The sequence below is a fragment of the Maylandia zebra genome, linkage group LG18 (genome assembly GCF_041146795.1).
Source record: "Maylandia zebra isolate NMK-2024a linkage group LG18, Mzebra_GT3a, whole genome shotgun sequence".
NCBI classification, from domain to species: Eukaryota; Metazoa; Chordata; class Actinopteri; order Cichliformes; family Cichlidae; genus Maylandia; species Maylandia zebra.
Window position 1 is genome coordinate 16,062,409 of NC_135184.1, and position 12,631 is coordinate 16,075,039.

A 12,631-nucleotide genomic window follows, 5' to 3' on the forward strand; every position below is an offset into this window, starting at 1 on the left:
TTCCCACCCTATGCGACTTTGATCAGGGACAAATTACTTTTCCAAAAGCGCACAGTAAAATTAGTGCTTTATTTAGTTTCTAAAAAAAGAAAGAAAGAAAAAAGCACACGTTGTTTTAATTGGCATATGGCCAGCAAAAGAGATTAAAGTTTATAGATTTATAGATTTAGATTTGGGGATTACCGGTAGTAACTTTAGCCACTGTGAGTCTGTGTCCACACTGAAGTTGACCTTACAAACGGCTTTTATCTGAATCTAATTTCGCAAGCAGCATCTCTCTCTCGCTCTCTCTCTACCTCGCTTGCTCTCTCTCCGGGGAGCGATTGTCGTGGCACTTCTTCTTTCTGAAGCCAAACGCATTGTTTTTAGCCGCGGAGAATGGGAGAAACATCTGCCTCTCCTCCCTCCCGACTCTGATGCCCATCGGTCCCAATATTTCAACAAAAGCCACCGTTGTTTTATGCTGTCCCTTGAATCCAGAGTAATTACTTATCATCAATCAAAATTAATAATAGCTGATTGGGTTGGTGTGGTCAACGATTATAGAAGGGGAAGGGCTGGAACAGTCTCTCACACCGTTTTGCAGTCAATGGTGAACCTGGCAAAAGGGGAGGAGGGCTTGAGGAGGGGTGGATGAGGGGGGTGACTCGTCTATTTGGTCTCCACTGGGAAACTACCGCCTCTCAAGACGGCCAAAAAGTCAGAGGCTGAATAAGGAAATGAAGCGTAATTTGAGGAAGATGGATGAGCCCCCAGGGAAACACCCCCTTTTCATTCTTCTTGTATTGCAGATGATAACCAATGCGCTCTCGCCCTCTCTTTCCTCGCGCACACACACACTGTGCATCAGAGAGGGGTGAAGGGAGGAGTTGGAAAGAGGGGACAGATAGAAAGAGGGAGCGTGTGTTTATGTCTCAGTGTGTGACAAATAAGAGGGAAAGGGTAGCGCTGGTGCACACAACAAAGCGTCCGACTGACTGAAGCATTTAGAGCGCAGATATCCGAAGAAGAGGTCTACTTCCAGGGATGACAACACAGCAGAGGATCTACTTTCAATTCACGCTCTCTTTAAACTGAAAGTTTTGCTCGTCGTCGACGGAAGGACATTTGCTTTCAAGTTTTCACCGAACAAAAGTGTTTGCCTGCAAAATGCAGCGACCAGGCGGGCAAGGGACGGCGTTTTCAATCGATTCCCTGATAGGGACCCCTCAGCCCAGACCGGGACACCTGCTCTACACGGGCTATCCTATGTTCATGCCATACAGACCTTTGGTTATCCCACAAGCTTTATCCCATTCTCCTTTATCGTCTGGTATACCTCCACTCGCGCCATTGGCTTCTTTTGCGGGACGACTCACCAACACGTTCTGTGCCAGTTTGGGACAGGGGGTGCCGTCCATGGTTGCGCTCACAACAACGATGCCAAGTTTCTCGGATCCCCCGGACAGTTTCTATCCACCACAAGAGCTGCCTGGTCCACGTTTAAGCGCTGCCGACCCGGGAGCGAGAAGGCAAGAAAGCCCACACTCCGAGGAGCTGCACAGCCGGGACAAGAGCTCTGAGATGCTCAACTTCTCGGAAACTTTTCAGACAATATCAGGTAGGCTCAACCACTTCTACAAGTCATTCTCTTTCATTATATTTAAGCCTCGGGGGCTGCCGCGTAAAAGTGACCACTGTGCGTAAAATGCGATAAAGCGGAGATTAGTGGCCTCTTGGGTGAAGATGAATTAGCAGGTATAGTGTATAGTTCTAGTTAATCTCATCTTTTCACATTTAGAGCTCTTGATTAAAATGCATTTTACTAAATCCCGAGTATGCAGCATAAAGCGAAGCTTTATGAGGGAACTGCCGTTTCAGGCACGTTTGCTATTTTAAAAGGCCGTATTTGGAATGATTTCTGAACCAGTCTTTATTAAAGCATAAAACAGAGCTAAATGCCAAGAACTCCAGTCTATATGTGGATGCAGCATTTTCTAAGTTTCTCAGTTGCGGTGGAAACTTATGGAACAACTGAGTGACCACAAACAAACCGCTGATGATTCAGCATGACTGATCTGATTTTTTTCTGAAATTTTTTTCTGAAAAAAGTTCTTTCACATGATCTCTGCCAGCCTTTTTTCCCCAAAACACACCAAGTGTCGTCCAACGTTGTGAGACATCTGCAGCTGTCACCGCTGATTTGCGGGATCATAAACTATAAAATCACTAAATGCGTATGTTTGCGTGTGTTCTTTGTTTATCTTCGCATTTTAGGCGAGACCAAACTCTACAGTTCAGACGACGAGAAGCTGGACCTAAAATCAGCAGACACAGTTTGCAGCGACCGAGAGGACAGCTCCGCGGACAGCGAGAACGAAAGTTTCTCGGACGGCAACAACTGCGGCGCCCTGTCCCAGAAGAGCAAACTAAAAACGGGCTCGCAGGAGGCGCTACCGACCGGCAGCTCAGCAGGGAAGAGCCGGAGGAGACGAACAGCTTTTACCAGCGAGCAGCTACTCGAACTCGAAAAGGAGTTTCACTGTAAAAAATACCTTTCTCTGACTGAACGCTCCCAGATCGCACACGCACTCAAACTGAGCGAGGTGCAGGTGAAGATCTGGTTTCAGAACCGTAGGGCCAAGTGGAAACGGATCAAAGCGGGCAACGTCAACAACCGGTCGGGAGAACCGGTGAGAAATCCCAAAATTGTGGTCCCCATCCCGGTGCACGTCAACAGGTTCGCTGTGAGGAGTCAGCATCAACAAATAGAGCAAGGGACCAGGCCATGAACTGAGATGAAAATAAAAAAAAAAGAATATTATTAGAAACACTTGACTCTAGGTTCCACTGATTTGTTGAACGCATGAAGCACAAAAAGGATGTTCCAATTATTTTGTCTGAGGGAGAAGAGGATTTACTCACAGACAGACCAATTATTTGGCAATATGCTCTCATTTTTATTTATTGTTTCTGTTAATATGTAAATATAAATGGGTAAAAACTGGTACAAATGAGCACTATGAGATGCGACTGTAAAGATTTTTTTAAGTATTTATATGTAGGGCCAAACTGTTTTGTTGGTTATGTGCATGTCCTCATTTGATGAAGCTATTCTGGATTTATTTTTTTGTTTGTTTGTTTTGTGTTTCGTACAATTTGTTGGAGACATTTGCATGTAACTTAAGGCGTTTTTTGTTTGGCAAGTGTAGAAACCACCTTTTAAAGCTATTTGTGGAAGAACAAAAAAAATGTGAAGGAATTAACGACCAAACAAGAGACAACTGTAAAGTATATTGACCTAATAAATCGCTTTATACGAAAGCTGGAATCCAGGTTGAATCATTGTTATTAAAATGTAGAGCAACAGCTGTTGAAATCATTTGATTACGCTAAAATGAAAACAAAGGTGGCCTTTACTGTTTAAACATCACGAAAGATTATTGAACAAGTTCATTAAAAAAAAAAAAAACTACGGTCAGGCGGCTGTTTTGACTAAAAATATATCCTGATGAAACGTTGAAATTTTATCATAAAAAATATTTCTGTTCATTTTTTTTGGACTTAGAAGACCTTTTTAAAGCATTTTTTAGAGAGTTTCAGTGAGGCGTTAGAAGCACATTAATGTCTGTTTTTGTGTAATTTCATAGCTTCTGCTGCACATCTGTTAGTCTTAATTTCCTGAAGTTGCAAATTCTTTTAGAATCTATTAATTATTTATTTTATTTTATTTTTATTTTATTTTAGATACATCAAGGACCTGAGACGTGGAACAGTCTTTTTTAAGGTAGCAGCAGCAATGATTGATTTCTCTTTAGGAGGCCATGTTGTCTCAACTGAACTGATGGATCCTCATTAGGCTGAGCACATTCAACACTCTGTAATGAACTTCTCTATCAGTCACTGCACCGACACAAACAGACATCAGCTCTTTAATCTCGTGGCGCTAAAAATGTTTTTTTGTAAATCGATCCAAAAAGAACTAAATATGAACAAGAAGTCATTTAATAGGACGCATTAAAGTCCGCTTTGAAGGCATAATTTATTGGTGCTGTGTCACCTAATAGATACGAGATACTTTATGCATCATTTTAATACAACTAATATCCCTCAGAAATGTCGACATCTTTCGAGATTTACTAAAATATGAAGTATTTCATCTTTTGTTTCAATGGCCGAAGTAGACGATATTTATAAGTTTGATTTCTAATGAATGTTATGATTGTAAGAAGCTATGTTGCTCCTAAAACGCGGATTTTCTTCAGGATACATACACAGACCTGTAGCTAGTAAATGCAGTTACTCGTCTTGTACTTACAGAAACAGACCTGAGCGAATAAAAGCGGTGCTAAATGAAATCAAATCGGAAATTGTACTCTACATGCCAGCAGTATTAACATAATCTCTAACCAGAAACAGCTACCCTATTACAGGAGGAAGGCTTGGTGTTTTTGTGAAAACTTTCATCACGGCCCTCGGTTTACACGCTGTCTCTGAGCTGCTTGCACAAAACCTTATGTTGGATTTTTTTTTAACTTTATATCAGATGGTCTTCGTGATTCCAGAAAGATTCAGTAGACGTCAGATCACGTTTATTTATTTATCATTTGAAATATGATAATGGGGCAGGATTCCTCAGATAATTAATATTTCATGAAATTAAACTTTTGCCACAATAAGGTGGGTTTGGGTTTTTTAAAAAAAACTAATCTCAAATAGCAACAGACATCTATAATAATCTTTACATTTAATTTTCCTCACGCCTCTGTTGAATACAGGCTTGACCTCAGAGCATAAACAGACACTTCATGACCCGGGCACCCATGAGTAGTAAACTTTATTTCACCGTCCACCTCATGCATTAAGATTGTGACACTCACATGGGGATTCAAGGAGTGATGATCGTGTGAAGGTGCAGTGGAAGTTTGATTATGGTCCAAGAGCTGACTAACATAGTTGGTTATTTCCACGTCACTGTGCCAGAGTGCCACAGCTATTTCAGACCCCATGCATGCGCTGCATGGAGGGACTGACGATGAGGAGCCATGACAAAACTCATGATAGGCACTGGCTGTTATCACTGAGATCCTGCAGGTTTAGAGCTGTTAGTGTGGAAAGAAATAATATTGCTGTTATTATTAATGAATTATTAACGTGCAGAAGCTTTCTGGAGGAGAGTAATGTGTAGCAGACTTGAGTTTCTCGGGTTACTGTGTTAATCCATTCAAAGTTTCTAACAGTCTGTTCTTTTTAAGCCGCACATTCAGTAAACACTTCAATCTCGAGACTCCATATTCTGCCATTGTGCTACTTGAATCACAAATTGAAATATCAGAAGTTCTTTCCAGCAAAGACGTGTAACTATTCCCTCATTCCCACCTGCAGAGAGAGAGAGAGAGAGAGAAAGGGAGGGAGGAAAGCGAGGGAGCTCATTACACTTGGTTGTGTGAGTGTGCAGGCTGCTCAGCGCCGACTGGAGGCCTGACTTCTTGGGAGGGTCCGGACGGTCGTGGCTACAGTGATGTATGGGCAGATGCATCAAATCGCACAAGATAAACAAGCGATGAGTTTCATCAGGGCCATCATAGCTTTAATTTGGCTGCCTAATGAGTCAGATCTAGTGGCGGAGATAAGAGTTGTCAGAGGCCCGGCTCTAATGAATTTCTTGCCACTTGTAATCAAGGTTGCCTGTCTGAGGGGGGATGATTAATGGAACCCTGGAGGATTCCCTCGGCCCTCAGCCTTCATTACAGCTAATGCATTCTCAGGCAAATTAACAGCAAAATGCAGGCAAAAGCCAACGGGGAAGGGGAGAAAAAGTAAGGGAAGAAGGAGGGAAAGGGAGAGAGTGATGGGAACAGAGCGTTTATATAAGACAAAGGAGTGAGAGGAGGGTGAAGAGGAAGATGGCACGGTGGGTATGAAGCAGCCAGGTTGGGCAGCAAGTAGGGAAAGAGAGGTCGATCACTGAGAGGATGGGGAAATGAGTATGGAGACGTGGGGCAGTCAGGAAGGGCAGGGTGCAACATGGATGTACTGCTCAGACATGATGGAGCTGGAATTGATAATGGATGTTTAAGTCTGTGGGGGATTCAGGAGAGGAGAGAGGGTCAGGGCAAGAGAGGATATAATTACTGGTTAAAGAGACTGCAAGATTGAAAAGAGGAGGAAAAACAGGGAGCAACAGAACACATCCACATCAGGACAGGCAGCAAGGAACATGTAAGATAAACATTTGTTCAGTGCCACCTTGATGCAGCATTCATATCAGGACTGGGTGCATCACTCACTGCCGGTGACCTGCAGCCAAGCAGCTTCTGCATAAGGGAAGTATGGATTTAATGTTTGCAAATATGGTCTCGTCAGGTCTTTGTGTGCCCATCCATCAGCCTCAGACCCACCTCTGCAATCTCGGAGGCAATTTGTCTGAGAAGAGGTGGGCGGCAGAGAGCCCTCCTCACTGTTTAGCAAGCCCTGATGAAATATCAAAACACACGGCGGTGCAAACAAGCGCTCCAGTCTCACCACAACAAACACAAGTGGCCGGGGTCTGCCAAGACACGAGGCATGGTAATAAATTACAAGACCTTTTTTTTTCTCCCTAGGTAAGAACAGACAAGCACTAGTTTAGATATGTGCGAGTAAACCCTTTAAATTTTGACATTAAAGACCTTGAAGGTTTATAAATCTTAAATCTACAATTATTATTATTAAACAAAACACAAGAGTGTTACCTGATCTTGCAATAGTCCCACAGACTACCTTTAAAGGTTCATTTGATATCATTTTTTTACATTCCCTGGGTTTCATGGCCTGCTACCTTAATCTGAGTTAACTCTCAGCTCTTTGTAAGCTGAACTTTTCCTCCAAATAGTTGCTCATTGCTATCAAAAGCCAAACAGGAGGAATTGTTAGATATATATCTCATGATTAGTGCATAGAGGCCAAAAAGAGAAGGAGTATAAACGAAAATAAGTTCAAAGGAATGTGAGATGGATTTGATTTTTCATGACAGCAACCGAACACCTCCCATCTAATGCTGCTAAAGGATAGCTGGTGATAATATTATTCTAAATTAGCCCTATTAATTTCCTCCCTCTGAGGAGACTCCAGAGGAAGGTCACTAATCCGCAAGGTGAAGTAAGCAAAGACAATACTACCCAATTACTAATAAGGAAGTTGGTTGAGAAAATTTGTTTTTAAGAGCTTTAAAGCGTGACATGGGGGAGTCAGTCTCCATTTCAAGGCAGCGCAGAGGGAGGAAGAGGAGAAACTAAAGAGAAACCAGGTGATAAAGAGCAAACAATGCTGGCCAACAGAAAGAGGAAGGGGATGAAGATATGCTGAGACAAGATTAGCAGGAAATAAGAAGTGGATTAGTGAGGGCTTGACTCCTCTGAACACAGATCTTTCAGTTTTCCCCACAGTGTTGTGCTGCCTGACACTAAGCCCAGCTCTTTATCTTAATCCTCTTTCAGCAACTGTTGGGGGTCCCTCGAGCAGGAAGTGAAGAGGGTGGTTCACTTACCTCGAGGCAGGCCTGGCTGAGTTGTTTCGGACACGAAGTTTGATGAAGGGACACGCAAAAGAGGAAACGCGACTTCTAATTTGAAAGAAAGCCTCACCTTCACCGTTAAGGCACAGCAAGACAAGAGATGGGAGAGACAGGAGTGTGATGGATAATGAGTGAGCGACACACACACACACACATACACAAGACAAATGCGTTGATTTCCCTAAATCCAGGGAAGGCTACATCGTTTTTATTTGAGTGTTTATTAATAGGTCAACTGTCAGCCAAGCATCCAAGCATACAACAAGTTATTCTTTAGCTTTTGATTCACGTTCTGAATGTAAAGGAATTACAATAGGAAAATGAGCAAAAAACAAAACAAAAACAAGAAAATATATTTACATACTGCATTATAAATATGTTAAATGTACATCATTATACACAAGTACCAAAGATGGTCGGTTAACGGCAAGACCAAACAGAAGTACCTTAAAAAAATATGCCAAAGAAGAAACAAACAAACAAAACAAAACATATCAAAATACGGTTTGTTGGTCAGGAAGACCGAAAACCATTTCAGTTCAGGAGTTTGTCTTCAGATAAAAGCATTAAGCTAATATTTACACTTCATCTTGTTTTCAGGGGAAAAACAGGCAGATTTCTAGTGTTTTTTTTAAATCATCTACAGTATGTAAATAAGGGTAATCACTGTACACGCTTAACTCCTCTTACTGATCCCCTTGGACAACAAAATGCACTCAATGAAACAGGTTGGTCAAGTAAAGATCAGAAATAAGGCCAGTATCACATTACAGTACTAGTAAATTCAAAGAAGTCAGTTTGATTTCTTTTGGGGATGTCTTCAAAGATTAATTTGACATTTTATTAAATATGCTTATGCGCCTCTTGCTGGGAGGAAGACAGGAAGATCGATACGACTGTTAGGTGTGCATAAACTCCAGAGCAAGAAACCCCAGAAATATAGGGACGTATGGAGTAACTTCTTTATTAAGCCTAGTTCCATCGTGGTAACGGCTCTGTAAACAAGGTGCAATGTACCTAAGTAGAACCTTTACCAAATGTGGTTGATAACTACTTCATATGGCTGCTCTGGAAAAACATCTGTACACAATCTTCCCATCAAGAAAGCAAATAAGCATATATTTTTTTTAAATGTCAAAACTTTCCTTTACAGTATCTCCATCGCCTGGATGAACAAAACCCTCTTTTGACCCCATGGTCATTTTCAGTAGGCTCTGAAAACAGGAATACTGTAACGCAACAACGAAACCATGTAGATAAGGTACCAAGTTCATAACTTGCTCTGTAAACAAACATTCTGCCTATGTAAACACGTAAAATCAAGATGTTTTAAAACCTCACAAATGGCAGTTTAATAAAAGGAGAAATACACCCACATTGTGCCGACTCCATCTAAAGTCATTTTTACGTCCGAGTCCCACTTACTCTAAATGAGCTGGCTTATCACGTCTGTGGAATACTGTACATTTGTAATAATGCAAACTAATTATACTCGTCTCTCTATATATATGAACATCTTTGCTCATTTGAATCCCTAAATGTCTCACGTCAGTCACGTGAATGCGCGTTGTTAGCTCCCTGCTTTCGGGCTGACAGGTTCTCAGGGGGAGAGCACAGAGGTTTAAGGAGAAGGTAAAAGGCTGCTTCTCATCGACTAAGTTCAAACTTCTTATAAGGAATAAGGCAAAGGAAGAAGAACTACTTTTTACAGTGGTCTGTACATTGTTACACAGTTATGATCCCAAATCGTCACTGACAGTTTCTGTCTCCTCTCTGGCGTCCTTTCAACAACAGAAATGCCCACGAACACGCGAGCACAGACGTATCGTAGCGTTGTGTACGGACGCACGCGCGCACACACACAGTACCAGTATATGCATTTCACAGCAACAACAGAGGAAGTCTTCTTTAGAGTACCAAATACGACAGCCTTCGGCCCCAGGAGGCGAGTGGATATTCCAGGACGCTCACGGGATGAAATTGCGCGAATCTGTGTCAATTATCAACACAATCTTGTCATTTGGGAAATTACTCCAACAAAAAGATTGTAATGGCACAATTTCACTGCTTTAATCAAACCTTTGAATCTGAATGAATTCTGATTGAAGAGGAACGCGAACAAAGCCATGTGGCTCACTGGTCATAAAACATTATGCCCTTTAATTCCTTTGTAGTCACGGACACTTTTACCCGAGCATCACAATAAGGGTGGCGAAGGAAATGACTCAATTTCACCCGATAGGAATTGTGCAATCAACTCCTTTATGATGATCTGAATCCATTTCCCTGTAAATTAAGTATCTAAATCATTTGGACTCTTTAACTATAATTGCTTTGCCTTTGTATATGAATAGTATGTCAAGAGTTTGATAGCTGTGTTGAAGACATGCATCATTACGAAAGCCTGCAACAGCCACTGATATCAAGAGAGATTTAGTTTCTTTCCCACATCAGTGTTTTGTCACTTCTAAAACTATTCTTTACAGTTTTATGTTATTACACTTAGGATTGGAAATTTGAAGGAAGTTTCTCATTCACACTGTATAATCAGTTCACATCGCAGAAGGGGAAGACATAAAAAGGAAATGTTCAAGCATTAAGGAAATGCTTTTCGTAGAGTAGGTATGAATGCCAAAGTAAGTCATTTGTTTGGTTGACGCTTAAAAAACAAAAAAGCTTAAAGCTCATCGTGATCACTTCAGACCGAGATTGAATAAATTTAACAAACAACAGGAATAAAAAATAATAATATAAAATAAACAATGTACAATGTCCGAAACCCCAAACGCTCCCGCTTCTGTCAGCGCGGTGGAATATCTGCAGTAGGTCCGTCACTCCTGATACCTATCCGTGCGTACTGGTTTTGGGTTACACAGTGTGAGAAACAGAGGAGGAAGTACTGGGAGGAGACACGGGTGGGTTTAGGTGGGTGCTCGTCTGCAGCTGCTTTCTGGCTCCTACATGATGCTGATACTGCGGTTGAGCTCACACTGGGCGTTGTTGTTGTTGATGTTGGGGTTGCGGCGGCTCATGTTGGGTGTGGGCACGGAGGTCAGGCTGCTGGTGTCGTTGGGGCAACCGTGTTGGAGTAATATGTCCGCGCACTCCTGGCTCACAGCCCGCCGAGCGTAGGACAGCGGCGTTTGGCCGCGGGCATCTCGGCTTTTCACATCCACACCGTACTGTGGGAGAGAATGGTTGGCAAGAAAAGAACAAAGGCCAAATTTAGGACATAAGCATAAAGTACAAGTAACTACACGTTATTTTTGGCACGTCCTCTGGAATTAATGCTTATGATTTAGGTTCATTGATTAGATTTAGTAATAATGTGATACGTTTTTGATTTCCCTGAAAGCACTCTGTGAAAAGCCCTTTTTTGGTGGGGTGGTACAGTACTGTGCAGTCTTGAGCCATCCTCCACCCCCCATTTCTTTGTATTTTGCTAAGAAAGTTGGAAATACAGCATATAAGAAAGACGTTGTTACATCTGAACAAGCACAAAAGCCAACATTTGGTATGAACACCTGTATGTATGACACAGCCTCTATTAGGCAAGCTTTGTACATTGTAATGACCTCCTTATGTACTGAGACCTGTTAGGGCTGATTTTCAGTCCAGTTCTTGTATACACTGTTTTCTCCTTATCTCCTCTGTACATAGTGATGATGACTAATTAAAAAATGGTTCTTTGCTAAGTTGTGAGTGCCGTTTTTATACTTGAATATACTATAATATACTTGAAAATACTAATATTCTATAATATTTTGCCTCCTACATTTGCCTTCCCCCAAGGTTCTCCTCTTTTTTTCCACATTGCCAAATGAATTCTTCCATGTTGTGAAATTATGCCCAGTTACTCACTGAAATACCTCTGTTGTCCATCCAATTCAAAATGCCACCTAATACTAAGTACTTAAGTGCTACTATTTATACCAAAACATACAATGAAACAGTAGTTTGTGTAGATTTCCAGATAATTTCCCCTAAAATCCCTTTTGAATTACTTTAAAATCATTTAATAAGTAAATTTAAAAATAATTTTTCCATGACTGACAGTTGCAAATGCTCTGCTGTGAAAGCAGAATTCACTGCTTCAAATGTTCATCCACCTTTAACAATGCTCCCAACAACGCTCAGTGGAGCCCACTCACCCAGATGAGCAGCTGTGTGATGACTACATTGGCCATAGCGCACGAGAGGTGCAGAGCGGTGCGTCCATCTCCATCCCCGTAGGTCTCATTAACCTCCTCCTTGGTGCCATGGGCCAGCAGCAGCACCACCAACCTTAGGTCATCCTCCACCACCGCCCGAAGCAGCTGCTGCCCCAGAGGCACATCTGACTGGGGCAGTCCCACCAGGAACAGCTTCTGCTCGTACTTGGCTCGGATCCAGCGCTCCTTCTCTTCCCTGGAGGGAAGGAAATGACAGGGGCAACGCAGGTCAGGCAGGGTGAAACATGACGAACACGCTATGAGCAATTTCGCACCCAAGTTAAAGAACTTTCTCGAAACGTATCTCATAATTCAGAGGCCTTGACGTAAAGGCAAAGACATGTACAAAAGGAGAAATGCAGACACACAGGGGAAATATTAGAGTAATTGGCCTAAGAGACTCACCGGAGTGCAGTGACATTTCTAAATTATTAGAGCACAGGAAAGTGACTAGCCTTCACTATCACAGTGGGAAATAATACAGCAAGATGTGCTGGAAAGATGAGAGAATGCCAAAGGGTGTGACGCTTTGGGCAATATTCCAGTTTCTAGTGATTATGGTCGTCAGCATGACCGTTAAAGCCTGGCCAGCTTTCTAAAGGTTACACATCCTGAACAGCATGTCTGCTGTGGACAATACGGGAAGGCGGGGGACGTATTTTTATCAGCACTGTCGGCTGTCAGTCTGAACTGGTGGATCCCCTCCACAAAAGAGGCAGTGTGTCTCAGAGCCCCAGTCTCCCTTGGGGTGGCTGGGCCCTGAGTCAGATCGATGGGGCTGAATGGCAGCCAGAAAGGGACAGTGGGATGTGGGGCTCCTTCACTCCAGCCCGCAGCAGAGAATAGAGGATGAGGGAAGGCTCCATCCTCTATCACCAGGCAGAAT

The 12,631-nt window shown here is 42.4% G+C and overlaps 2 protein-coding genes across 3 annotated transcripts in view; one reads left to right on the plus strand and one right to left on the minus strand.

The window, feature by feature from the left end:
• Positions 1-837: 837 nt before the first annotated feature.
• Positions 838-3,297, plus strand: gbx1 (gastrulation brain homeobox 1). The gene is made up of 2 exons (XM_004542810.4): positions 838-1,600; positions 2,257-3,297. The coding sequence occupies exons 1-2, from the start codon at positions 1,150-1,152 to the stop codon at positions 2,769-2,771; spliced, it is 966 nt and encodes a 321-aa protein (XP_004542867.1). The 5' UTR covers positions 838-1,149; the 3' UTR covers positions 2,772-3,297.
• Positions 3,298-7,706: 4,409 nt separating this feature from the next.
• Positions 7,707-12,631, minus strand: part of agap3 (ArfGAP with GTPase domain, ankyrin repeat and PH domain 3) — a 119,045-nt gene continuing 114,120 nt past the window's right edge. For both annotated transcript variants that reach the window (XM_004542806.4, XM_004542805.5), the window contains exons 17-18: positions 11,686-11,941; positions 7,707-10,716 (exon numbers count right to left, since the gene is read on the minus strand). In XM_004542806.4, coding sequence (XP_004542863.1) covers positions 10,492-10,716; positions 11,686-11,941 — 481 coding nt within the window. In that variant the 3' untranslated portion in view covers positions 7,707-10,491. The remainder of the gene's footprint in view (positions 10,717-11,685; positions 11,942-12,631) is intronic.

Excerpts from the sequence above, each read along its gene's own strand:
- gbx1 (XM_004542810.4), top strand. The coding sequence starts at position 1,150 with ATGCAGCGACCAGGCGGGCAAGGGACGGCGTTTTCAATCGATTCCCTG. Across the intron at positions 1,601-2,256 it reads AACTTTTCAGACAATATCAG|GCGAGACCAAACTCTACAGT; the intron begins GTAGGCTCAACC and ends TTCGCATTTTAG.